General features: G+C 42.1%; 1 protein-coding gene and 1 long non-coding RNA gene across 3 annotated transcripts; one reads left to right on the top strand and one right to left on the bottom strand.

Annotated features, from left to right (window-relative positions):
• Positions 1 to 666: 666 nt before the first annotated feature.
• On the bottom strand, positions 667 to 23,409 carry efnb2a (ephrin-B2a). 2 transcript variants are annotated; one of them, XM_086266217.1, is made up of 6 exons: positions 23,219 to 23,409; positions 22,480 to 23,034; positions 11,358 to 11,641; positions 4,621 to 4,713; positions 3,312 to 3,419; positions 667 to 1,615 (listed from the first exon to the last, which is right to left on the bottom strand). In XM_086266217.1, the coding sequence occupies exons 2-6, from the start codon at positions 22,590 to 22,592 to the stop codon at positions 1,206 to 1,208; spliced, it is 1,008 nt and encodes a 335-aa protein (XP_086122343.1). In that variant the 5' UTR covers positions 22,593 to 23,034; positions 23,219 to 23,409; the 3' UTR covers positions 667 to 1,205. The 2 variants fall into 2 exon arrangements, with proteins under 2 accessions (XP_086122343.1, XP_086122344.1); XM_086266218.1 differs by having other exon boundaries at positions 22,480 to 23,409.
• Positions 23,410 to 25,222: 1,813 nt separating this feature from the next.
• LOC147311893 (uncharacterized) lies at positions 25,223 to 27,628 on the top strand. Its single transcript, XR_015125429.1, has 3 exons — positions 25,223 to 25,356; positions 25,550 to 25,585; positions 25,730 to 27,628. It is a non-coding gene; the product is annotated as an uncharacterized LOC147311893 (long non-coding RNA).
• The last annotated feature ends 205 nt before the right edge of the window (positions 27,629 to 27,833 follow it).

Genomic DNA, 27,833 nt, shown 5'->3' on the forward strand with positions numbered 1-27,833 from the left:
CTTGGGGTAAACGTTACAGTACCTAGAGCTGTTTCAGCCAGCTAACTTCTGCAAGATCTCGGGCCTCTTGGACTTTTAATTCCATCACTTCTCCGTGTCAAGGCCCAGATCAGAGGTGACTAAATCTGCCGGGATACAGCTGCTCTCCCATCTCCATCCGTCACTGCGAACCTCTCTGTGGACTGCGAAGAGTGGAGGGGCCAAAGAAATAAAAAATAGGGGGTTAAAAGTGCTGCACTATAATGTGAAAGTCCTCCACTCTTCCCAGAAGCCACCTGGGTTTATTTCTTTTTTGGACACTCTTGCCATTCCGAGTCACCTGAACTATACCAGGATATGAAAAACAGTCAACCGTAAAAGGAGTGTGGGCGGGGTCTATTTTTCTCTTAAAACCTTCAAGTAAGAGAAGTGACAAAATGTGGGAATGAGGTGATCCACACTAACACCCAAACAGTTCACATCGAGAGGTGAGACAGTGTGTCTGTGCCCGAGGGTGGATGTGTGTGCGTGATGGTGGGTGGCAGGATTAATGGGGTGATGTCCGTGAGTCACTCAGGAAAAAGTCCCAGAGAGGATTGATGGGTGCGAGAAGCTCCACAGAGTCTTTTTCCGGCCAGTGAGTGTCAAGGGGCGAGGAGGCCGCCGTTTGGTGAGTCCACGGTCAGACCATATCCTCTTTTAATTCTTCACCTCCTCATTTTATTCCATCTCTTCTCCTTCTCGCTTTCCAAGCAGAAGTCTCTCTTTACGCGAGGAGAAAATAATTCCTTATCTCATCCTCCTCAGAAAACCTTCACACCTGTCTGTCCATCTCCAAAAAGAAAAAAAACCTTCCCGATCCCACAAACACTCCCACAGGAATGCCGGCTGCCGCAGTGCACAACACAAGACAACACTAGGGAAAGAAGAGAACGTCTTCTCTGCTTCCCGGAGAGCAGCAGCAGTGGCGGCGGCAGCAACAGCAGCAGCAGCGGTGGGCTTCACTACAGGGCCGCCACGCGTTCCCGTCCATGCCAAATCAGAGCGACAAGGTGTCAGCAAAACTCCCAGAAAGAAAAATAAAGTAGTGACAAAACATCAGAGGAGAGGAGGAGTTGACAGAGTGAGAGAGAAAAAGAGTGTTCATTAGCAGGGTGTGCCGGCCGCGCCTGCCGAAGCCAAAAAACCGCTCTGCTTCGTGAATTGTTCCAGTTCCTGCTTCCGCCTCAGACTTTGTAGTAGATGTTAGCCGGACTCTGAGGCGGCATCTCCTGAACTATGTAGACCGGGTGTCCGTAGTCACCGCTGACCTTCTCGTAGTGCGGGCAGAAGACGCTGTCAGCAGTCCTGAGCGGGATGATGATGTCGCTGGGCTCCGAGCCGTTATTGTTCCCGCCGCCTCCGCTCCGCTTCGGAGTTGCCAGGGTGCTTAGAGACAGCGTCGCTGCGTGTTGTGGTGAGTGCTTGCGGTGCCGCCGCCGGTACTTTAGTAGCAGCAGGACCAGCACGACGATGATGATGATTAAGATGACGCTGCCAGAGGCAATGGCCACAAAGATGGCCACCTCGGAAGGCATGACGTTTGAGGACTTGCCGTCGCTCCCGTTGTTTTCGTTGCTTTCTCTGGATGCTGGACCTGAAAGAAGAGAGAGAGGAAGGAATGATTAAGATGATGTCAGATTATTTGTCGTGCACGCTTTTTTTTCTCAAAAACACAGAAGCGGTAAAACAGCATATTAAGATCATTTTCATTAGCCCTCCCAAAACCGTAACTATGACTACAAATTTTTTTAAACATATTATAGTCTGCCAGATCCCAGGAAAAGCAAAGAAATAGTCAAATAAAGCATTATTAGTAATACTTCTTATAACCTAATGACAAAAATCCAAAAGCTATTACAATGCATCCAACTCTAACATGACACATTTCTGATTGGCTGGCCCTTATAAACAGTAGGTTTCAACAGCAGGTGGGTGGGGCTTCCGTGCCTATGACATCATACAGATCCAAGAATAGAAAAAAAACTGCAGTCTCTAAACTGAGAGCTTTTTGGCCGTCAGTAATAAGAATTCCCATCACGCATATGAGGGAAAATAAGGAAAAGCAGAATAGCTCAATGTTAAAATCGAAGCTGATAAGGTGTTTCTCTTCACCATGCTGCTGCCATGAGCAGCTGAGAGTGAAGCCTATACACTGAAGGCGTTTCTGTAAAGGTCACATTCGATTGGTGGCCATTCAGATTCAGCAAGTGAAAGCAGCAACCTTGGAAGTAGGGCAAACGCAGCCCGATGGGACAAACAATGGTTGGGGAGACGCAGGCAAAAACGGCACTTAGACAAATAGCATTTAGAAAGAAAAAAACAACAACTTAATTTTCCAGACTAATTGCCCTCGAAGGAAGAAAATCATAAAGAAATATTTGAGGTTGTCATCATGGCACATCAGTTATGAAAGCCAAGCTGCTCTTACTCCTAGGGAATAGAACTCTAAGGTGAGCGTGCTCCCAAGAGATCCTGTTCTCGAGATGGGAGTTTGTTCATGGGCAGGCCAGAATAATCGTGTCCCCTCGTCTGTGGCTACTTCCCATAGGGCCTCAAAGTGCTGTGGTAACAAGAGGGAGGTGGATATGGGATGGCAGGCAGCCCAAAGCAAGGACCCTTCGGTTGTTTTACAAGAGGATTATGCTGCCTCAGCCTGTAGCACCCTGACGCCCATATGCTCCGATAGGATGGAAGGATTTGATATTAAAAAAAAGAAAATGAGAAACGAGAGCGAGATGCTGACGTCCACAGAGAGCAGAAGCTGAGCAAGGCCACGCCCTCACTGAACCACGACTGCTTATGTAGGTCAGCTTGTTTTTGTTCTTAACTCCTTCCTGGTTTTTTGTTACTTCACTGCAGGAATTGCCTGATTGCCCAGTCCTGATTTTTTAATGTATCATTTTTTTATTTTTTACATGGGGAGATTGTGCTGTAATAGAGATAAGAGCTGTAGAAACTTGCAAGAACCGAGTCAGAATGGGTCATTAAGACACGGCAAACAGCAATCAGATCATTTTCTCGAAAAATGTCTCTTAATGTCCCGGGTTGGTGCTGGAGCGGGGCCAGTCTGGAGATACTGTGCAAGTCCTTGAAGGGGCCGGAGATGCCTATCAGTTTTATGGGCAACATTCAATTACTAGCTGACCTTTCATTCCTTCACACAAACACACACTAACTCAGCACTATCTGCTCTGAGATGGGCGAACAATCATGCGCCCCAAATGCCAAATTGTTTCGATAAATCCTCCCCTCGATTACCTCCCTGTCTCTGTATTTAGAGTAATTCTTACTTGATTTCTCCAGCACGTCGTTGGGGTTGTAGGGCTCCTTGTTATCTGGGTGCTTGGGGGAGGAGGGTACTCTGGTAGGGTCTTTGGGTGAGACGGGGTCAGAAGGATCTGAAAAATGCAGATAAGAAGCACAAGGATTAAACCAGGGCTGTTATAATCCAAATCTCATGAGAAAACATGAATTTTAACTCAAATCCTAATATTTTTCTAAATCTAACAGGATAGTTTTTACTGTCTAAACGTATTAATACTTAAACCTAACCAAAAAATTTTTATTACCAGTATTAAACAGTATGTATATTTTTTACCGTACCGCGTGGTTTTTATTACCTAAATAGTGCCATTTATAATACTTTTCGTAATACTTTTAATGGAGAAATGCAAGATTCATTGCACTGCTCTCTGGTGTGAGAAGCAAGATGTTCCTTAAAAGTAAAAATGTAAAAGTGCATTCATATAAATTAGCAGATTTGAGACTGGAACACAAAAGACATCAAAAAGTTCAACTTTTGAAAGCTGAGATTATTTCACGAACATTCGTGAGACTGTGTTGGTTTAAACAAGGTGGTAAAACTAACAGAAGGAGTAATGCTAGGCTATAAAGAGTTTTTTATTTCTCATGGTGGTACAGCCAAATCTTTTCCACTGATTCCACATAAAGGCAAGCTGTTTTCCCTTCATGACTCTGATATGACTGTAATCAACCATAAAGAGCTGCTAATGGTTGAGTTTTAGCTTCCACAATGAACCCATATGGTTTTAAATGCTGATAAAGTGTCTGTCAGCGTACGTGTTTTCTGGTTTAAACGCCGAACACACACTAAATGACGGAGTCATTCGCCGAGCATCTGCTGTTATAATCTCCGGGCTGAACTCTGTGCCGGAACCGCTCTCTGTCGAACATCGCTTTCAATAAATGCAGTGATTTATGCGGAGCTCGCATCAACATTTATAAGAAAACCATTTTCACCGTCTGTTCTGTCTTTCCTTCGATTAATTCCTCCTGACCCTCAATAGAGAGGGTCGACCCCGGGAAATTACCTCTCTGGTGACAGACTGGTGAATAATTATTGGTCCAATATGTCTGAGGTGTTGCATGCAGAGGCTCACAGATCAGAAAACTGGAAAGCCTTCGACCAGAGCGTATAGGAGCAGATGCTACCAGTGCATGGAAGCATACGGGATTACGTGTGTCTGTTTGGTTGAATTAACTTCTGCTAGATTACATTTCCTGGCCCATCACAGCCCCAGGTGTCATAGAGACGATGCTTTAACACACGAGCCTGCAATCCAACTATGAAATACTCACTTTGTCCCACTTTCATGACAATCTTCATGGACTTGGTCTTGCACACGCCACCCTCCTGGTTGTCAATGCCCTCCATGGTGCCGTTAGATGTTGCTGCAGAAAGAGAAAAAGAGAAAGGTCTGAATTAGCCACCAGCGCCAGGGAAAAATCTGTAGCCACGAACGCCTTAAAGCTATCTCACAAAAACAGCCAAAGACAACAGCAGCAGCTCGGCGGCAAGACACGACTCACACCCCCGTTAATAAAAATCACAATTTGCCGTTCATCACCTCCTACAAACTGTATTAGCTCAAGTAAATGCGACAGTAATGTCTCTAACTGTGCTGACACGGAGGCAGTTAGAAGAGGACTGGGATGAGAGGGCCCATGCTGAAAATTCGGAGGCAGGAATATTGTAAGCCGTAAGCCCTTTATTAAAGACGAACACAGTTTTTAGATAGTGAAAGACATTAAATGCTTCAATGTATGATAAAATACTGAACTAAATTAAAGACAATTAAATGATTTGTTCACAAGTACAATTAAATATTTATATTTTAAAAAACAAAAACTGAAATTAGAAACCAAAGTCCCAGTCCCAGAAGTAAAGCTCGGCTTTTCCTACATATAAAAATATTTCGGCACCCACCAAATAGGTTCTGACCTTCTTCCAAAGGAACATCACCAGGACTGTGGGGTGGGTTTTAATTTACTCCAGGTTGAAATACAATGCTGTTTATTAAATACCAAGAAATAAGAAGAACAGGCTTCTATCTAGCTAACAGGCGTAACTATACGTGGACCGGTCGTCCGTGAGAGCAACACCTGGTGAGGGTGGGGATTCAGAACTCCCTTTTAACCATAAAAGGGAGTTCGGGTAACCTCCAGAAAAATTATATTAATTAAGGCATGAAGTAGTTTTTTAGTGCAACTCCAAGTGGCTACACCCCTAAGGCAAGCCTACCTACAGATTTGCTAAAAGGTATATTCTGGCCAAAAATGACTTCTGGCTCCCTCACAGTAAGACTGACCTTCAGAGCGAGTACCTCCTGATTTTTATATAGCTAATGGCAGTAAATATTTGGATGGCTCTCAAATGAAATGAATTACGAGATCTTAAAAAAATGTTTAGATACGAGGAAACAGGAACTCTGGAAAGGTGGACATGCACAAATATGGCCCACTGCTTCACCTCTCCGCTGCCTCTGGAGGACGCTGGCAGAGTTGCCGCTGAATCACAACAGAGAACAGGCAAACACAGAGAGGAGGATGAAGAGGAGGGGTTAGTGGAGCTTGTGGTCTATCAGGTCAGTAACACAGAGAGCTAACGAGCTGCCGGGGCTTAGTAGCTTGGCTTTCGGCCAGCGCTCAGTGGCCCGCATTCAGCGCCACTTACTCCCTGAAAAACATCATCACATCCCGATCGAAACAGGTCTGAAATTTTAACTGTGCCTCCTCCTCGTCCTTCCTCTCTTTTCTTTTCCTCCCTTGCCCAGGCACCAATCATTTTGATCCAAATCCACTGGATTCAATAAGACGGTGATGAGAGCGGACACAAAGAGCATGTTAACAAGGACTCCCTCCTCCTCCTCCTCTCTGGCTGACCTATGGCTTTCCAGGAGAGTCCAAAAAGCACATTACAGACAAAGCTCCTTATAGGCTCCTCGTGAGAGTGTGAGCGCTGATTTTATAAACCTGTTAGTTCAACACGCTTGAGTTTTAGTATCTTCAACCACCGTGAGGCATTAACTACTGTCACCTCCTCTTCTTCTTCTCCCCTTTTTGCCCCATATCACCATTTAACCCATCGGTAGCTGAAACACCTCTCTTTTTTAAAATAAACCCCTTTGTAATCTAATCCCTCTCAAACACGGCTGCACCAAATAAAAACACACTTCAATCTGGAGTCATTTTAAACTTTTAAATTCTTCTTCTTCCCCTTTAAATGTGAAAACACACACTCTCCGTGTGCCAAGGCTGCAGTCCAGGCGAGCCTGACTTGGATTTAAACAGAATGTGATTGTTGAATCGGCTCAGGCTGGCTGAATGACCAGGCCCTCCTCGGCCAGCCCGGCAATTGGCCACTTTTTCCCACTATCTGGCTAGCATTAACCAGCTAATCCATCCTGCTGGGGGTTTGCTTGGTGGAAAGAAGGAAGGGGGGGTGAATGGGACAGACCCCTCAGAAAATTAATTTAGTCACCAACTACCACTAGAAAGAGGAGGTGCGTGACCTTCGGGAAGCACGGGGAGAGAGAAAAAGAGCGGAAAAGGTCAGATTTTCCTTCAGAATTGGCAAAAGAAAGGCCAGACTGTGACAGCTCGTAAAGTCACACACCTTCACAACAAATGGGAGTTGAAAAGAGTCCTCACTCAGTGAAATCAGCCTCAAGCAAATCCCCCATCCTCACCCTCCTAACTTCATTTTCTCCTGTTTATCAAATCAAGAGGGTGGAAAATCACCCCGTGTTTAACGAGACAGTCAATTGTGAGCTGAGCTGCAATCCAGATAAAGACTGTGAGAGCAGCTCTCAGCTGGTTTTAATTTCTTTTCTCCTAAACAGCGAACAGCAGGAACAAAAATAAGGAAACCTTGAGGGCTCCAGATTTCTCAGCTGACTCTATGATAAGCATGTGATGCTTTAGAGAGACCACGAAGAACAAACTACAGCAGAGGAGGGACAGAAGATAACTACCTGGATTCTGCTGGTTCAGAGCCGCTGTGGTTTGACTAATATGAACACATTAGCACAGGGAAGGATGGCGAAAGAGGGTAAAATAGTTCATGTTCACCTCTCCCCAGTGGGTTGAGACAAACGTGTGACATGGCAGGAAGAAGATGCTGAAAACAGACCTAACTTCAGAAAAGAGAACGTCTAAGATGATCCATCTACAACATGATCATAATCTCAGTCTGCCCGAGTGAGATTCTTCTCTGAAACGACACCGTGAGTTTCTAAAGATGTGCTGCACAATGAATGGCCTCATTTAAAAAAAAATTAAAATAAATAAATAAAAAAAGCTGTCTGAGAATGACTCCTGGAAAAACGATGAAGAGACCCTCAGATCCGGAAACACGGTCGATATGTCATCACTCAAAATGCAGACTGGGATAATGTGGCACTATGAGGTCTTGAAGATCATTCAAAACAAAAATGTTCCTCTAATTCCGGATTTACCACTCTTTTGACATTTCCGAGTCCCGATTTGAGCCTTTCCCCTGATCTGGTTTTACGTAACTCTCAGCAAAAAGATTAATTATTTGTATTTCAGCTTTGTAAAACTGTCCCGCTCATGCTGCCAGATTCCCTGAGTATAATTAATACACAATGCACTGCCGAAAGACAAAGCTGGGCCGCCCATAAATAGTAGAACAGAGACATGGCGGCAGACGGCGGAAAAAAACGATGGATGGATGGATGGATAGAAGATGTGATTACCAGCCGTCGTGCAGGTCACGGGCTGGTTGGCGCCCATCACAGCAGCGTGTCCTAATGGATCGTGACAGGAAGGGTCGGCAGTGACCCTCGGAAAGAGGTCGCGGCAGAGCCGGGTCATCGTGAATATCAACGCTCGCTCACAAATACGATTTTAAAAGCAGAGTGACACGAAAAAGAAAAGAATCCACGTTTTGACGCATGCATTCAAATTCTTTCGATCAGACATTTAACGAGGAAAGTCTTTCTCACGAGAAAGAGGAGGAGAAGGGTGACGGTGGAGTTTTGGCTCCTCCTGCCCTCTTTAGCTCATCTTTCCCTTACTCTGTCTGCTGCTATCCTCCCTTTCTCCCTCGTTAGCTCCCTTTCTGCCCCCTTTCCCTCCACATTCATCTCTCTCTCCCTTTCTTCTTCCTCTTCGGCTCATGTAATCATCTCACTCGCAAGCTTCTCGGCTGCAGGCCACGCTGCCGCAAACAATCACATCAAACTCATCTGCTCCCAACTGCAGCAGCATTGTGTGCGGCTGCTTCAAAGAGGCACGCAGGCCGATACAGGACACACAGCTGCATCTTTAAACGTATCCGACCAGAAAGCCCCGAACGTAAAGAGCGGCGAGCAGGGAGGTCGAACGTGCCTGTCTAATTTCGGCCGAGCTTTGGCACAATACTCAACGCGAGGCAGCGCTAGCTAATCCAATTGGTTGAGACTCCAAATCTGTGGCATTGGTGCGGGGGCCTCGGCAATTGTGAGAAGAAATGGAGGATTAAACAGCGCTTAATTAATTACGTATCAAGCGCTGCTTTCCAAAACACTAATGAAATGCTCGGCGTGAACTTTCCCGAAGCTGTGTCACACTTCGATGGAAGTCTGTATATCAGTTGACAAACACACACACAGGAGCTTTCAGTTTAAACAAGCCAGACTGCAGGGCTACTTTAGGCCCAGCTATGGCACTTGTCAGGCATGACTCCAAGAAAACTGCAAGTATGGGCCACATTTGGCCCTAACATTCAGTCCATTTGGACCAATTCCAAGTCCAAAGTTGGTCCAGAGGTGGACTAAACGACCTATAGCGTTCCTAAAAGTAGAAGAAGGATGTTTGGAAGTATTATCCTAGATTCACCCCAAACGTGGACCTACACAGGCTAAATGTGGACCTGAATCGGTTTTATCAAGATTACCCAGATGCAGACCTACTCAGCCAAATCCGGACAACCTTCAGTTCAAGCGGGGGTTAAGGTTTACAGGAAGTGTTTTGTGGGCCACACCACACCTGACATTTGATCCACGTAAGGTGGATCTGGGCCAAACATTAATTTGTATCTGGAATGGTGTTGATTAGGGTTAAGTGTCAACCCCACATGGTGGCTAATGTGCGCTAAAATGCTCCCAAAAGTCAAGGCTGACATGTGGGCCAAATGTGGAACCACACATATTGTGGACCTACATGGGCTAAATCATGCTACATATCAAATAACGAACACAGATGTCACACCACACCTGACATCTGGCTCATATGAGGCGGATCTGTGGCTCAGGTGCGGCTGCCAAACGTGCCCTGAGTCAGCGCCGTCATTTAAGGCCAAATGCGGGAAAAGCACTTAGCACTGTCTCAGGTGCTGGCTCGCTTTAGCGCTGCAAGGTAATGGCAACTGCACGCATCTTTTTTCTTTTCTTTTTTTGTTGTTGTTGATGTTTACTCGTGCAAAGCACCACCATGCAGCTGTTAAAGCTGCAGAAGTGGGACCAGAGCTAACAGAGGAGAAAAGTGAGGCAATTAAAAGTAAAACTCTCCCTCTCTCCCCTCTTCGGGCTATGTATTAGCATTTTGAGGGGAGCTGTGAAGGGAGGAGCGAGGATGAATCTGCAAGAACTGCAAAATTGGATTTTCCGACCATCTTTTTTAAGAATTGAACTTTCCCACCGCCCCTTTCTCTTCCAACTTGTCGACTCGGCAGGACGCTGAGTTTCTTTAGCGTGAAACTGAAGGATTTAGAGAGCGAGAAGGACGCACAGCGGACGCAACCTCGGGCTCCGTGCTGTGTAAACACCAGCTCATCAATAATTAACATCAGCTTTTGAGGTGGAGGGAGCCGAGGAGGAGACATCGCGTCAGTCAGAAGCCTTTGTAGTCCATGTGCACCTCCTCTAACACCAAAGTGAGCATACAGAAGCTAAAAGAAACATCTAACCTGCTATATTTACCTGAATACAAACCTCACCTGCAACACAGTTCAAGTACCTGTCAGGCATGCCCCACCATGCAAATAACCTGCAGCTATGACCTGTTAGAGCAGCTACTCTTACATGTTTGCTTGAAGTTAAGAGGAGGGTGTTGTACCTGCAAACCTGTTACCTGCACGTTTGTTTTGCAAACATTCGGCCTCCTGGATAAAAAGCAGTATTTCCTGCTCTCCTTTCATCCCCTCTTCTCCCTGCTTTCTTCCCCTTCCTTCACTCAGAAATATGGCCTTCCCCTTCTGTGACAGCTCACAGATGGCAGTGGCAGAGACTCACAGATGGTCCCCCCACCCTCCACCCTCCGTCAGCGCCACACAGATGGTTCAGTCCACCTCCCGTGTTTCAAACCAGGGGGCCCTCGCTAAGCCCCATACCAGCTTCCTCCCAGGATGGTGTTAATGCTGCACATCGCCAGCAGTCAGCAGCCACACCTGCACCCACAGGACTACAACCATCAAGATAATCAAAGATGATTTTACAGTCACGGGAAACAACACCCAACTTTAAATTTAAACGGATCCAATATGTTTATTTAATAGTTGGATTTTTCTTGGAACTTTGGATTTTCCCTAACTTCTCCTGGAAGCATTTCTGTTTCGATGGCCATCTTGGCAACACCTCAGGGCAGTTATTTTAAAACGATGAATGAATGAGGATAAAGCCACAGGTTTAACTCTATGGTAACCCAGACTTAAAAAGTTTGCTGACTTTGTATAAAAACGAACAACATCATCACTGACTGGATTCAAGCTTAAACATTAACATTTTGGCAACTAGCATGTTGTTGATTTTGAGCCAGAAGTGATTATCTAACAAGTAACATGGAAATAAAAAACTGCCACACCTTTAATGTTGCAAACTTTAAGCCTTGATACAATTTCATGAACCTGTACTGTGCAACAACACGATTGGCTATTTGGGACCAATCAGCCACAGTCTTCTTCACCGTCTTTGCGCTGAATTTGAAGAATCTACAGAGATCAAACTAGACTCTGAAATTTAAGGTATATATCTGTTTAAGGTTAACTCCCCCTTTAATTTATGTAAGCTATAATCTACCCCTCTGTGGATACTTACAGATGATGTAGTAGTCCCTTCCCCTGAAGAACTCCAGTCCCCACAGGTTGGGGCTGAACTCCTGAAACTTCAGGGTAAACTTGACGTCCTGGTCGGGCTTGACGCAGTTGAGCAGCGGCGTGTCGGCCTTGGTGATGGTGCAGCTCTCCAGCTGCTCCCTGGGCACCATGTACACCTTGTAGTACTCCACACCCTCGCCAACCCCGCCGTCCACACGTGGGCACACAATGTCCAACTTATCCCCAATCTGGGGGTATAATACCACGCCTTGGCCTGGCACGAATCTGAAAGGAGAGAGGGATGTTAGTGAGGCACCGAAGAACTGATGAGAAGTCATTCATTGTGCACTGTGGATTGGAGTGTTTGCCATTGAGCCTCTCCATACTCACAAAAAAAAAGAAAAGTCGGTTTAATAATTGATGTGGTAATTACTGATTGTGTCCATTAATTTTGGATGATGAAGGATAATGGAGGAATGGGAGCTGTGTGTGAGTGTGTGTGTGTGTGGTACAAAGTGACCCCAGTATCTGCAGATAAAAATCACTGAGCTTTTCTGGAAAGAGCGAATAATTAACTGGATAAATGAGGAGAAGGCGGCACGGTTGAGAAAATGGTGGAACATCGCTAGAATACAAAACAGGAAATTTAAAAAAAAAAAGAAAACTGTAAAAGCTCATCTCGGAGTTTCAGCAAATCCACAGCAATACTGTCACAGAGAGGCAGAGAGCCTGGAGGGTTGCAGCTGAATTTCCCTAAATTTCTTCCCAAAGTAAAATAATGTTGTCATTTAGTTTCCGAGTGATGAGAGCCCCTGCAGCATTCCAGTGACTACACACACACACACACACACACAGACACACACTCAGAGGTGAAGCCTCGTATTTATCTGCTAAACAAATTTTCCCCCATGCTCGAACACAATTTGGAGCGCTAACCACGGACACCCTGGAGGCTTTTTACGGTGTGCTGCGAATACCGGTGCACGTAAACACACACGAAGGCAAAGCAAATAATGAAATGTACTCTGGGTTTACGACCAGGAAAATGGGTCTTTACCCCAAAGAAATGGAGCTGAACAGAGAGTCTTACTTGACATGACTCATTACATGTATTCTCTGCTTGTCATGTATATAATGTGTCTCTCTAATGTATTTTGTATAATTTGCCTAAGGGTGTAAGTGCAGCAAGTTTCCTTCTTAAATTATTTTATTTTTGACCATTAATATGCACAGTTCCTATCAAAAAAATAAACAAATGATACAAAAGCTACTTGATCATTTACTGCATCTTTCTTTTGCTTTTGTTGAAGATGGAATAAAATAATTTAAGGCACACATGGTATAAAATAGCAATAAAGAAAATGTGGAATGAATTATTGATATAGAAAAAGTTGCATGAACCAGCAAAACGGTAGAGTTGGGATGGTGATAATGGTATATAGCAATAAAGTAAAGGTAGGATAAAAAAAATGATTGGGTTTGGATAAAGTACCAATACTGTAACGGACACGGTAATATTTTAATAATTCTTAACCCTAAACTATCAACAAATTATTAACAAAAAGATTTTAAAAACAATATTATTTGAGAAATTGCTTTGTTAACGTTCATTCTCATCATGTTTTTCCCCTCACAAACCTGCATCCCTTCATACATATTTACAGTAAACATAGCATCTCTGAGTGAACTCTGACCTCTGCCTGAAGGGTCGGCTCATTTCTGAAGCACTGAGATGGAAAACAGTCCTCTGAGCTCCAGGATTTCAGTTTTTTGTTTTTTTTTCTTTAAAGCTGACTACAAAGACAGGCACCGCAGGGCAGCTGCAGAACCTTTACACAGGAGACCTGATTCATAATTAACATATTTTACACAGGAATACGTGTTTTAATGGCTCTGTTTCTTTTCTCATAAGTATACTGGTTCCTTTCTCTATTGCAAATATTATTACATTTTCTAATGCGCATAAATATGACTTTCAAAAAGGAGCATCATCAAAACGAATCGTTATAGTCGAGCTGTTTTTCCCATCCTCCACGACTTCTACGCTTTATTATACGCTTTAATCCTGCAACTTTGGTCTGTTAGCCATCACGTTTAAGTGGGAAAAAAAAAACAATGTTAAAAAACAAAAATGTACTTCCATACAACTTTCCATGATCTTTGCCACAGCAATGATCAGTTCTCGTAAAGTCCTGTAGTCACGAAAACATAATCGATTTTCCCTGTTTTTCATGCTAAAACAACATCCAGGACTAAAAACATGGTCTCAGGTGTGAGCCACGTCCTCTCTATCTCTGAATGTGGACTTCTTTGACCTTTTAAACAGGGAACATATTAATTTAATGTACACAAACACCAATCAGGAACATTTTAGACTAGAAAGAACAATAACTGCAGCAACATGAAAAACCCGTAATATCTGTGTCCAGAAACGTTATTCAGTAGTTTAGAGTTTATGACTATTTCACGAATTTCCATGAGACTGCTGGTAATAAAACATCTTCAGTATGGAGAATGACATCTTTTCTCTTAGGCTTAAAAAAATATAGAAATTTGCAAATCTGTCAAGGCTTGAAAGATATCTGCTGTTACTGTACAGTATGTCATATCATATACAGTGGCTGCTTCTCTTCTTCTGCCTGTCTCTATCGCTCTCTCTTTGTCTTTGAAACGTCCACATGCACACACACATACATTATTCCTCTGCATCATCTTCCCCGCTTCCAGTACAAGCACACACACATGCAGTGGATAACTAGGCCGAGCGAATATTTTCTATGCCCCCCGCCCCCCTCCAGAGACACACTCTGTGAAGATACAGTACGACCAGTGGTGGACAGACAGTGAAGAAGAGGAGAGGGAGAGAGGAAGGGTATGCAGCACCATCTGGCATCATCATCTCGTGTGTGGATGTGAGGGAGGATGTGGAGGGAGGGAAGGTCCTCTGAAGAGCCTCGGGGCTTCACTCGAACACAAATACTGTAGAGCTGTGCGCTTTAAAAACATGGACGTGTATATGTGTGTGTGACTGGAAGTGTTCATTCATGCGTGCAAGTGGGCATGTGTGTTTGTACAGGGGTAAAAGCAGGCAGGCATGCATGTGCTCATTTTAAACGTCTATAGGGCAGATTTACTAACAGGCCTGCACCCGTGGAAAACCGACTTTGGGATTTATTAAAGAGCTGCAGTGACGTTAGCAGCTGAAAGGCACGGACACGGTTGTTTTGTGTATGTATCTGAGAGCACAAAAGCTCCCCGTTAACAGGGCATTATTTAAGGCAGATAATGATGGCCAGAAGATCAAAATCAAGGCTTCAAAAACAACAATTAAACCTCCTTTATGCTAGATCAGACTAAACCCACCCTGATTCTAGCTACAAACCTGAAACACGACTTTAAATTCACATAAAATATTTTAAAAACGTGTGTTTTGCCACACACAGGCACACGCCTCCTGAACACACATACACAGATGAAGCGAGTTAATAATTTCCGATGTTTTTCCGATAGCAAATTTGATCAAACCCTGTGTAACAATATTATCAAGCAGGGTGTAGGAACTCCTGCTCTGCTGCCATCAGTGCTATCTCTACAGGAAGCTAGCTACTAGCAAGAAATCAAGCATGACTCAGATATTTAAGAGCCACATGAATACACTGCAACGCCAACATTAAGCAGTTATTAGACCTCGCCGGCTCCTCCTTTTATGCCTCAAACACCCACTTTAGTATGACTTCAGCCCCATAATTTAAACAAATAGCAACACCCAGGGCTACTGTACAGTTTTAAAAATCACAAGCAATCCTGTTTAAGACAACAAAATAAAAACAGAACCCAGCAATTGTCAAAAGAGCATATTACAGTCCATGTAACAGACATTATCTGATGCTTTTATTTGCCACAGTAAAGTGACAGTAAAGTGAATCTTTTTAGGAGATTTTGGACTGTAGATCTAAAATGACCTTTGACATCAGGAAGGTTTTATATTTTTAGTGTTTTACAAAAGCCTAGTTTGAATTTTGGAGGTGGCATTGCTGTTACATTGCTTTTATTTCCCTTAATCTGTAAAAATAAAAATAAAAAAACTAGTTACATGCATGTACTCACAGAAAAACAACTATATCTCAAAATAAAATAATAATTAAGGGATAAAAAACTCAAATAATTAATCTTACTTTCTCTTAAACACACCATCAACAAATGCAATGCCTACAGTGAGTTAACGAGAAACTTGAGTCATTTTCAGTCCAGCGGGATCCTTGTCACCACTTTATGCGTTAGCCGGAGGTAAAAACACAATCATCCATCATATTTCAGATAAAGTGCTCATAAAGAGAGAGTTCAGCAAAAAAGAAAACCAGTAGCTGCTTAAAAGGGGCTGAAAAAGAAACACAAAAGGACAACAACACGGTGTTACCGGATACCTGGCCCCCCGGTGGGCAGGTAAGGCCGAATACAGAGAGGCTGATGACAATGCCAAATGGGGACACACAAAAACAAGCCTGCCCCTCCACCTCATGATTGTAAATGCATTTGACCCCCACCGTGCTATAAGGCCCCTCACCCCGTCTATAGTGCCCCCCCCCCCCCCCCGGCCATCATAAATATTCCTGAACCAAAAGAGCCCCAAGTATTCTGGCACGCATTCTTCAGAATAAAAGAAAAGAACTTCCACAACATGTTTACCAGCTTATAGGGTGCTGATTTCCTCATTAAAAAGATGACCTTTGACCTTTAATGGACTGCTGTTGTTTCTGCAGTAAAAAGTCACATGATGCTAAACAAGTCTGTTTCTTTTTGACCACGGTGGTTAAACAGGACCTTTACTTCACATTATTTTAGTTTATGTCATTTGATCAACTGGAAATTTGTTATGTAAAGTGTGTTTTAATCTACTGCCTCCATTTTAGTCACTGACATGGAATAAAAACAGAAATGCCTTTTCTATGACGGGAGGGAGAAGCTAAGTACTGTTAACGCAGAGTGAAAGCCCTGAATTCAACATGTTACGTAAGTAAAAGCAGTTAACTATTATCCAGAATAACACATTAAAGTATTAAAAGATACATGAAGCTATGACTAGATTATTATCTCACATTAACCCATAAAAAACTGGATTTTATAGTTCATTAAAGGGTTGAAAACTCTGACATCAAAAGCACATTAAAATAATCAATTTACTGTAAAATCACTAATCCAAATGTTGTTTTCGCCCTTCAGTCTGTGTGCAAAAATCTTATTTTTCAAATATATCTAACTAGCATTTTGAGTTTGAAACTGTAATAAACTTGCCTCAAAACACCCCGCATTCAACATGTTACGGCAGTAAAAACATGTAGGTATAATCTCAAAAACATCAGTTAAAGTACTAAAAGACAGATGATGACATGACTGCATTTTTCCCACTTGCGTATTCATTTTAAAAACAGGATTTGAAACTGCAACTAATGACGACTTCGATTATGATTTATCGAATCAACGAATTTTAGTTACGATTCATTAAAATGTTTGAAACTGTGAAAAACACTGTGGTAAGAGCCCTTAACGTGCCAATTTTCTGTCAGATCACTAATCCCCTCCTTTGTTATATGCTATACTCAATGATCTTCACATGTTTGTGTGTGAAAATCGCTCAGAAAAACGTACTGTAGTAAAAATTCAGTATTTTCCTGTGTTGGTGATGTACTGGAGCACAACAAACTACAGCACTTCAGTCATGAAGCGGTGGAGAAAACATGTTAAAGTATCAGGCAACAGCCAAAATTAAAAGATGAAGTAAAAGAACCTGAAAATCCTTACACGTACCTGCTGAACCCACGAACAGGAACTGAACAATAACCGTGCCTTCTCAGGAATCACTCTAAACGCACTTTACACGAGTTTGACAAGAAAAACTGAAACTGATCAAAAGAAAAATGTCCCTGTGACTCAAATGACTGATTTTTCATATCGGATTCATAATAAAACAGGAGTTCCCAGTTTTGCACCACTGGAGCACATTTTGAATTTTACATAGATTTTATTGTTAACAAATGAGCTGATTAGATCCTCTATTAACCGACTTGTCTGTAAACAAGTGAATGCTGTTCATAGTGAAATTATTTAAGAGAACAACGTCTTCATGTTTTCTTTGTGGAAATCTGAATTTTCATTGTAAGCTGAAGCTGTCAGAGGAGTTACGTGAATTTAAAAGTGCAAAGAACAAAAGTAAAGGTGTGAAAAGAAAAGTTCTTAAAGGGCATGTAATGGAGTTCATAACACTACTAACTTGGCCCCGTCTCTGTCTGTTAATCTTACTGCGACTTCCTGGTAAAATGAAAATAAAAATCTAAAAATAAACATCCCAACACTGCCTGCGCCACTGAAACACAACGTCTCAGCCTTTAACCCTCCAGAAAACTGTGGAAAATCTTCTATATTTACGTTTATTTGTTTGATTATTCAGCAAAAAGCAGCTAGATTTCTGTCAGTAATTTCAAAGTTTACAGAAAAGCTTTGTGTCACCCTCACACCAACAATTTAAACCTGTTAAAGTCAAATACTTGCTGTGTGTAAAAGGACCGAGGGTGTTAGGAAGCCGTTAAACGACAGTAAAGGTTTCCTACGGGGCAACAAAACCTGACCAGAGAAACCGGTTTAAATAAAATAATCAAAAATTCTAATCCATACAGCAATAATCATTACTATCACACATACAGCTTTACAAATTCATATTCAGAAGGTAAAAAAAGATCAAAGTCAAAGAGCCAACTTTTCTTTTGTTCCTGTTATAACTGGATACACAGTCAGATTGGAGTAAAGCGCAGGTAAAAACAAATAACACAAAACAATAAACCACAAACACGTAGGTGGACAAGGTGGGTTTTTAAAACAGCGGGAAGAAAAATAACACTTGCATATTTTATATTTAGTTCAACAAAATCACACTGAAGACATTGAAAGCTACAGCTGAAAAGGATTTCTTTCATTTATGTGTCAGAGTTTTTGCAGTTTCTATTGTTTGAGGCACTTAAATGTTAAAATTCATTAAATCTATGTAAATAAATATAAAATCAGAATGGAGTTAGTTTAAAAATATGCACATAAGGCATAAATTAATGATTTTCACTCCTCCCCGACACACTTAGTTTACTTTACACTTCTGTTGTGACAAACTGCCAACTTTTTTTACTACTTCACATACTTATCTGTTAAAATACTTAACTATTAAAAGTTTTTCCCCAACAACTGTTAGTGAACAGGCAGAAAATCACAGGGAGAGGAGCTGGATGGAGACCCCGGGCCTCACGGGGCCTCTGTGACGGCGCAGAGAGGAGGCGAGGACAGACGGGGTTCATCTCTACAGCAGCAAAAAGGAGTTCAAGATTTTTAAAGGTTTAACTTTGCTGTGATGAAAGTGACATAAATCAGGCTCACAGGTAGGCGACACTTGAGTGAGTCTTCAAAGGCTTACATCTGTTTTCTCGTTTATCTTCTAAGTGTTTTTAGTGTTTGTGGAGGGCAGGGTAACAAAAGGAGCTCAATGGTAAAAGAAGAAAAACAAACAGAAAGAGGAGCATCCTGTTTGTCCCTCCACTCCCTCTATTTTCAGACTTTCTGGTGGATTTGTGTGACCAAATGGAGCCGCTGACCTCTTCCTGCGGCCCTTAAGTCATGAGCAAACGGCGAGGGGAGCTGGATGTTTAGCTGCAGCGAGGGTTAATCGCCCTCTGTCGGACGAGACGTAGTGGCCTCGTATCTTTCATCTGACCCTAGGCAGCTAAACATAACCATCGTAATCACCCAGAGAGATTTTCGTCTTCTTCTTCTCTCCCTGTTCTTTCATTATATAGAGGCAATCACGAACTGCTTCTCCAACTTTTCATCTGAATCATCTTTATGCCTGAAACTGAAATGCTAAATAAACATTGGGTTGGCGTTAAAACGCAGAGGAATCCAGCCAGTATGCTGACACTGACGCTGGAATAACATTGATTTATAGCTGCTGTAATTGTGATTGGTTGAGCATCTGTTTCTCTGACAAACAACGTTGAGGCAACACATAAACCTCCTCTGTAAATATGTCAGGCCAGTATTTATTTATTTTCTAATGTCTTAAAAACTGAATATTCATCAAACACATGCATTTTATTTTTACTTACACTGTATATGTAATCATTCGTGGTTTTATTAAACACCTCTAACACTTAACCAACTAACATAACTAATAACAAATAAAACATGAATTATTTTACACCACTGCCCTCAAGGAAGTAACACTAACTTTAGTCATCTCAATTAGCTTACCAGTCAGACAGTATCAGTTAGCCTGGACTGGTTAAGTTACCTAGGATCAGCTAGGTTTGGCTCACTCAGTTAAGTTTGCTACTATTTCAGTTATCTAGGATCTGTTAAGTTAGCCAAGATCACTTAATTAAAACTAGCTATCTTAGCTAACTGATACTAGTATCAGTTAGCTAAGACAGATTAAGTTAGCTAGGATAAGCTAGGTTTAGGATAATGAAAGTTAGCTAAAATTACTTAAGTTAGCTAAAATAGGTTAAGTTAGCTAGAAGAGGTTAAGTTGACTGGTATCAGCTGGCTTGGACCAGCTAAGTTAGCCAGGATCAGTTAACTAGGATCAGCAAGGTTTGCTAATCTTTGAATTATCATGGTTCAGTTTACCAAAAAGCAGTTGTGTTATTTAGGATCAGTTAAGGATAAAATAAGTTAGCAAAAATACTACTACTAACAATTTTTTTAAATTATTTTCTACTGTAGTATAGTTATATTTCAGTTGCTCTAACAAAACAGACACAAAAACACTAGAATCGGACTCCTCGTCACTCATTCAGGAGGTTTCTGCATCTCTGCGCCCCCTCCCTCCGTCCCTCCCTGCATCCCTCCACATTCACAAAAGGACCCTGAGAGGTGCCCCTGTTGCTGCCCGGTCACAAAGGGCCTTCGGGGGCTGCTGTGTAATCTCTTAATGAAGTGCAGAGGAGGAGAGGGAGCGCTTCTTTTACATAAAACCATGTAAAGCAGGCCTCGCTTTTGTTTCTCCCTCCCAACTACAAAATGGATTACCACACGAAGGAGGAGGAGGTGGTGAGGAGGAGGGGGTCATTCTCTTGTTTTTTTGGGGGGGTTTTGGTGTTGTTTTTTGAGGGCAGTAAAGTAGTAAAGCTACAACAATGAGGCTTAATCCTTCAGATTTCCAACATCCATCCTCAGTTGAATAGTCAAAGAGGAGGAAGAGGAGGCAGGGGGAGCTCGACCTGTTGATGAAGACACTAAGGACTTTCAGGGTGTTATTTAACCCAAGCAAAAGACGGAGAGTTTAAAAACTACCAAAAAAAAAGAAAGAAAAAGAAAAATCAGCCAATGAGATCATTGTGTGACCTCTGACCTCTCCACTCAGACACAGGAATACTTTTGCTTTCTCCCCCCCTCCTGTTTGTCTGCTTATCAGAAGGATTATTCTTAAAGGTCTGCATAAAAATCTGAAGAACTGAGTTTAACTTAGACGTGATGATCTTCCAGAGCTAATCTAGATCCAAATCAGGGAGTTTTTAGAAGGAAACGTTTGACATTTTCAGTCAAATGTCATAAAAACTGACTTTTTAAAAATAATAAGAAAAAATAAATAAATAAAACAAACTAATCCAGTTCCTGCAGGTGAGGGTGCTCCTACGTCTTTTTAAAATAACTACATAAATAAAACTGAACTGAAAGTATTTTTACTAAACACTGTCTCAGGTGTGCAAACTTCAAATACTTAAAGATTTAATTTAAAGATTAATCACAGCAATCTCTGAAATAACCCGAAGATAAATAAAAATAAATTAAATTATTTAAAGTGCGCACACACATAAAATAATATTTTTGATCAAGATTAGCCTCTAAAGGTCCAGACTGAACCAGCATCTAAACTGCGCCCTGCACCAACACTCGCCTTAATGAATTTTTAAAAAGCGCATTTTTTGCGCGTCTTTTCTGAAATTGCGCTGATTTTCTGCGTCACAAAGGAACACAGCGCCAGTCAGGTTAAAGGCGCACATTTCCATGACTTACACCTGTTCTAGTGCGACCACCAACCAGAAAACGTTCCCGCTCTGGAGCCTTTTAGCTGCAGGAGTTCGCCCGTGACCAAACGGCCACAAAGACGGGCGCCCCCCGCCGGGCTGCACGCAGGAGTACCACCTCCTCTCTCTCCTCTTTTATTTTTATTTTTTAATTTCCATTAGAAGAGTTTAACCGCCTCTCTGAATATTCACCAGAGCAGAGTTCAACCCCTCTGAGGCCTTTTCTGTCCGTCTGGCAGCAGCGAGGAGCGGCTGGAAGCGTTTGGGGAGCCGCCGGTTCACTCCAACTTCCAGAAAAACTTTTCACGTCCTAAACACATTTACCCCACAAACTAAAAATCCACCTCATTGCTCAGGGGGTTGAATTCACTGTTTTATATTTACCCCCCACACGCACTCTCCTACACACACACAACCCGCAGCAGAGCATCTGAGGCCCGGCGGAGCGTCCCGGCTGCCCCCGCGGAGACTCCCCGCTTCTCGGTAAAACGAAACATTAACATTTCAGCCACTGAAACAGCTCCTGTCCTCTCCCCTGTCACCACAAACACGCGTGGCAGCAGATTATTATCACAACAAAGCGTGAAAATTTAACTTCATCCGCAGAAATCTGCCCCAAACACGCCGCCGTGACGCACGGCCGAGCGGGCCCGAGCCGAACGCTGCGCGTAAAGACGCCCCGACGAGCCGCAAATCTGACACGGATCAGAGTTTAACCTCTGAGAAACTGCGCCGGAGGAGTGCGAGAGCACACAAGCGGGCTATTTTCTAACCAACCATTAACGTGAAGCTCGAAGGCGAGCTGACACGAAGGGTTAACTCCGAAAAAAAACCCAGCTTTTCTCGCTCGACACGAGACAGAAACCCAGTCAAATAGACCCTGAGAATACCAGCCCAGGATTAAAATCCGAGGCTCTTTGTTCCGCTCCTCTGCGCGCTCATGGGATGGATTTCAGTCTAGTTATTACTATTATAATTTTTATTTAATTATTATCATTATCATTATTATTATTATTACTACTACTACTGCGTCTGGGGGGGTTTCTGAGCGGCACTTACTTGGTGTTTGTTGTGTTCCAGTAGATGGACTCCAGGATGAGCGCCCGGCACAGGTCCACTTTCAAGGCAATAAACAAAACTCCAAAATAATATCTCCACATCGAGTCCCCCATGGTGAGCCTGTGCGCCTTCAAACCAGCCAAACGTCCACACTGGGAGGAGAATGGGAAAAATAAACAACAACAACAAAAAAAGGCTCCAGAGAGACAGAGAGGGCTGAGGAAAGTGTTTTCAGCTTATATCCCGATCCAGGGGGGATGCGCACGGACCACAAACCCCGATCAGAGCATCTCCAGATGCACCAAAAACCAAACGGCAGCAGTTCATTCGGCGCACAGTGCGTTTGTATTCTCCCCGCTCAGCGCGTAAAGGCTGGAATACATCCCATCAGAGAGCAAATCAATACCAATATAAATCCCTCTGCGTTATAGTCCAGCAAAATCCAGCAGCAGCACAGAAAAGGAGAGATGGCTGGTGGTGGTGGTTGGTGGTGGCTGTTGTTGGTGGTGGTGGTGGTGAGATATTCCCTCTTTCTTTCAGCTGGTGAGCAACAAACTGTGGGTGACAGCAGCAGAGAAATGAGGAGGGCGAAACAATGAGGTCGGGTGGTCAAAATGAAGAAAATGATCACATGTGAGAATGAAAGAAATAAAAGGAGCTGGGATGGAACTTCTCATACTATACACCCCTCCAAAAAACGCACACATTCACGGATATAAACACACACATACACACACACCAAAGTGTTTCTGCTGCTGCGGCGCAATCCTGCAGATCCGTCCTCCCGCAAAATAAACCAAAGCGCGCAGGGAGGATGAAGCCTCAGCGGCTGCTCCGAAACCTGGATGGAAAGTAACTGCAAGGGACGGCTACTGGGAATATTTGCTGAGCATAGGCCCCGCCCCCAGCGGCCGCTGATTGGTCCTCGTTTGGTTGGGGAAGTCAATTGGAGCCGGGCTGTCACTCAAAGAGGGCAACTGGTTCAGTTCAGAGGGGCGACTGTGCGCAGAAATGGGAGCCGAAAACCCACCGACTCACAGTCCAGCCGGAGTCCGTGCAAATTCACCCACATTTTAGCATCAGGTATAAACCGAAAAACGAGGGAGTGCGAGCGTAAAGCTCCTCATCTCACCTTTTTAAAGGTTTACGCAGCGCACCGGAGTCCATGTAAATAAAGTGCGTTTTTGCTCCGCAGCGCGTTCATTGCAAAAGAAACATCATGAAAACATTTGCTCCCATCAGGCTCGTACACGGGACTGTATGTGTGTTTGCTGCAGGAGCTCACACACGTACACACTCACACACACTCGAACTCAGCAGGTCGAGTTTTTCCGCAAGCCAAGAGCGCCCACTAGCGGAAAATCTGCATCAGAGACAGCCGAAGAAAAAGATTTAGGTTTATCTTACTTCTAAATTAAAGTTTAAAAAGGAAAAAAAAGGATAAAATATATAGTTTTAATTAAGAAGGAGTGACTCGGGACAGAGTTTAATGGATTTAAAGGAGGAATTTAAACACTCTTAAAGGTTAAAAGGGAGTTTTTCTATGTGCAGTTTTTTTGCCCTTTAATAAACGTTTTCCACTTTTCTAGAAACTCAGACTGATTAACATGAGTCATGACCTGCATGTTCACTCTTAGCTGTCATTAAACACGTTCACACCTTTAAAACGTTTTTTAAAGGCTCGGAATGACGTTTCAGGACTCGGTCCCTCCAATGGAGACATTTTAGAGACTGTTAACATGCCCACACTTTGTCTAATTCACTTTTTATATTTTATCTCATACCTGTATATTGACATGAAACACATTCGCACTTTTATGAAAAAAAAGGGTTTTACAGGATTAAAGTTTTTCCCCTTTAATAAATAAAAATTCCAGCCTTCTGACATTCTCACAGTTGGTTTAAATAATAAAAACGAGACTTTTTACCCGTTTATTCCCCTTTTATTGAGATTACAAACATTTAACCATTTTGAAACGTCTTTAGAGGCCCCAAACCAGTTTATTTCTCTGTTTCAGGACTTCCCCCTTTAATAAAAATATTTAATATGCTCAGACTTTGCATAATTACTTCTAAAAACATTATTTCCCGCCTGTGTGTTGCCCAGTAAATTAAATTTACACACATTCACACCTTTAAATAAACATTTTCAGGGGATAAAAATTAGTTCTGCTGTGTCCTAGGACTCCTTTCCTGTAATAAATAATATTTTCCAGCCGTCAAACATGCTCAGCCTTCGTTCAATTAACTCTACAAACATTATTATTACTGTTTTATCTGTTTATTGAAATGAAACAGTCACACCTGCTGACTTTTGGTAAACAGCTTCTAATTTAATGAGCACTCCGCTCTGTGAAGTTTTCACACTCTCTCACACTTCACGCTATCTGCGGTTTTAAAGTGGATTGCGGGTGTTTGTTTTGCGGATCTTCACCCGGGAGATAATTGAGGAGTCCCCCCGTCCTCCCCTCTCCTCTGCCGGCCCGGAATCAACACACAGAGCTGCATTCGAAGCTGGATGTTTATTGTCAGAGCTTCACTTTAATTGAATTTAGATGCCGGATGGGCACAGCTCTAAATATGCTTTACTGTATTATTGCTGCTGCACCTCTAGTCTGTGACAAACCTACAGGAAAAAAATATATCCTTTTCTCACCTGAAAGTCCTCATGAGCAGCCTTTAATCCCCACTATTTGTTTTTATTGATGTTTCTAATTGTTTCTGTTTGAATCAGGACAGAGGAAGCTTCTGCCAGTCTTAAAAGCTCTTCCTGAAGCCGTCGGGCCACGAAAGCGTCTGTGCGCAAAGATCAGCCAAAACAAGCGTAAAACACACGCACGCACTTACCAGTGACTGTCTGACACTTAGAAACAGGAGGTCAGTCTGCACAGGATTTAAACTCACCTCTGTTTTTTTCAGCAGTTAAAAGATGTAGGGAGTTGCGTGGAAACTTAATTTCATTCAAGTTTGTGGAAATAAAAGTGGTTTTAAGTTTCGTGTAAGTTCGGTTCAAGAGAAATTCAAGTTTAAAAACACCTTTTTTTTCTTGCACACCTTTACTTTCTTGCAGACAGGTGAGGAGGAAGAGGAAATAAGTTCATTCCAGGTAAAAGGAAACAGTGCGGGATGTGTCTCTTATCCAAAAACTATGAAAACACACTGTCGTTTAAAAACTCCCTCGTTTCACTGTGTTTTAAGGAACTCTACTAAGGCTCAGTTGTGTTTTTACACCCTAAATTTGCTCCAGCAGGTCCGGGCTCCGGTCAGCTGCAGCGGGACACGCAGCAGCGCTCAGCCCGCAGAGGAGCGCACCGCCGCGGGCTGTGGGTCCGCCGGGCACCCGGGTCGGGCGGTGGATGTTTTCGCAGCTTCTGTGACAGTCTCACCGACGTGTGGCTCCAGACTCAGAGGGACCGCCTGACTCCGGCAGGAAGTCACAGTATGAATAAATGAACCAATATTTTATTTAGCTCCGGTTCTGTGCACCGCTTGGAGAGCATTAACAAAAATAACAAAGTAAGTTGTAACCTGCACCTGCAGGCTTGGTTTCGGTTTGAATCATATGAGCTATTCTCACCGCTCTGTAAATATTATTACATTTAAACTGAAGGCTTAAATTAAGCTTTCATCCATTCATGTTTTAATAATTTTATTTAGTGCCTCTATAAAAGCCGTGGAGCCCTAATGGCGCTGCTTTGTTCTGCCTGCAGACACTTGGGTGAGGTCTGAAGGTGGTTTACATGTTTAAACACAGTAGTTATTTACCTCTGACATTTACACTCACAGCACCTTTTCTAGTTCGCGATTTACTTTGAGAAATGAACGCTTATTGTCAAAATATATGTAATGTGCATTGACCATGCTAAAATAATTCAAACTGCATAACATGTGTAAATAAACAGCAAGTCAATGTAACTGTCCATAACCTCAACATTTAAAATTTTTTTTTACTAATTTAAAACTAAACCTACATATTTAATTCTCAGACTGACTTGTGATTTGAGCTTTATTAGTTTGAAAGGAGGTAAACTGAAACAAATGAACTCCCAATTTAAAGTTTAAATGATAATTTAGCTAATCTAGGCCATCTTAAGCTACTGGTGCTAATTTCTTTAAAACATTTATTTTTATTCTTTTTGAAAAAAAAAAAGAAAAGCACAGAAGCAGCACTTTTAAAGTGCGGGAAAAAAATCAACAAGGCTATAGCTACAGCTATTACTAGCTAACCTAGCCAAGTTATTTAGAAAATAGCAACCAATGCGACATTTGTTTCCAAAGAGTATCCTCGGCCATATAAACCAAATTAAAATGAACATAAATATAACAGCCCATGTACTCATTAAAAAAAACAAAAAAAAAACCCCACAAACACAAGGACAGGCACAAAGGAAATAATAAATAAATTATTTATGTAAAATCAGGTAAAACTCCTAATAGAGGCAATTAAGGTCGGCTAGGTTACTGTTCACTAAGCTAATTTAGCAATATTTCGTTCTTTGTTTAGTACCATTTATGCGATATAGAACTGAATCACAAAATTGTTTCAGCAATAAAATGAATCTTTTTTTAAAGAGGGAAAATGGTCATTTTAGCTAAGCTACAGTGAACGCTATCAAAAGCTAACTTGTTTCACTTGAAAAAAAAAAAAAAAATCAAACCACCATCTTTTTCTTAGTAATTAGCTTTAGTGCCCAAACCCAACCAGACATTCAAAACGAATTAAATAATATAAAAATAATTTACTAACAAACATTTTTTCCAGATTGTGTTAGCTAGCAAGACTAAGCTTAAACACGGAAAAAGTTTATTATATCCTGTGAAATCTCAGTGCTTCTTGTTAAAAATATTAAACATTCAAGTAGGTTCACCAGGATAAGCAGTTTGAATCTGCTCTGGGTTATTTGCCGTCTACTCCATTGCTTTCGGTCTCCCAGCTTTCCTGTGCCATAATGATTAAAGATAAATAAATAAAACCTATTTTAGTATTATATTAAAGCTTTAAACTGACATTCATCATAAAAAAAAAAGTAGTTTTATTAATTTATTTTTAATTTTTTTTATTTGCATGTTATATTGTTCAGGTGTTTTTCTGGTTTTATGGTACTATGTGAAATCCAAACATTTCCAAATATATTAAACATTTCTAGAGTAAAATAAAGAAAAATGTGGTCTTCTTGTATATACTGTCAAGTTTTGGGTTACATTTTTCCTTCAGCTGTTTTTTTTTTTAAATTTTTTTTATTTAAGTAAAGCTTTGCTCTTTGGTTTTATGCTTATATTGCTGGTCCATCTCCATTCAGCAGAAAGCACTTTGGGTTTGCCCGTTTTAAAATGGACCGCAGCATTTTGGGTTG

Source organism: Aulonocara sp. 'chitande type north' Nkhata Bay, linkage group LG16 (assembly GCF_057382095.1).
Source record: "Aulonocara sp. 'chitande type north' Nkhata Bay isolate Kocher_YH1m ecotype deep benthic linkage group LG16, A_spYH_male_GT1.1, whole genome shotgun sequence".
Classification (NCBI taxonomy): Eukaryota; Metazoa; Chordata; class Actinopteri; order Cichliformes; family Cichlidae; genus Aulonocara; species Aulonocara sp. 'chitande type north' Nkhata Bay.

Coding starts and splice junctions, on each gene's coding strand:
- efnb2a (XM_086266217.1), bottom strand. CDS start 22,592: ATGGGGGACTCGATGTGGAGATATTATTTTGGAGTTTTGTTTATTGCC. Junction 11,642..22,479: donor TGGAACACAACAAACACCAA/GTAAGTGCCGCT, acceptor CTCTCCTTTCAG/ATTCGTGCCAGGCCAAGGCG. Junction 3,420..4,620: donor TGTCATGAAAGTGGGACAAA/GTGAGTATTTCA, acceptor TGCATTTTTCAG/ATCCTTCTGACCCCGTCTCA.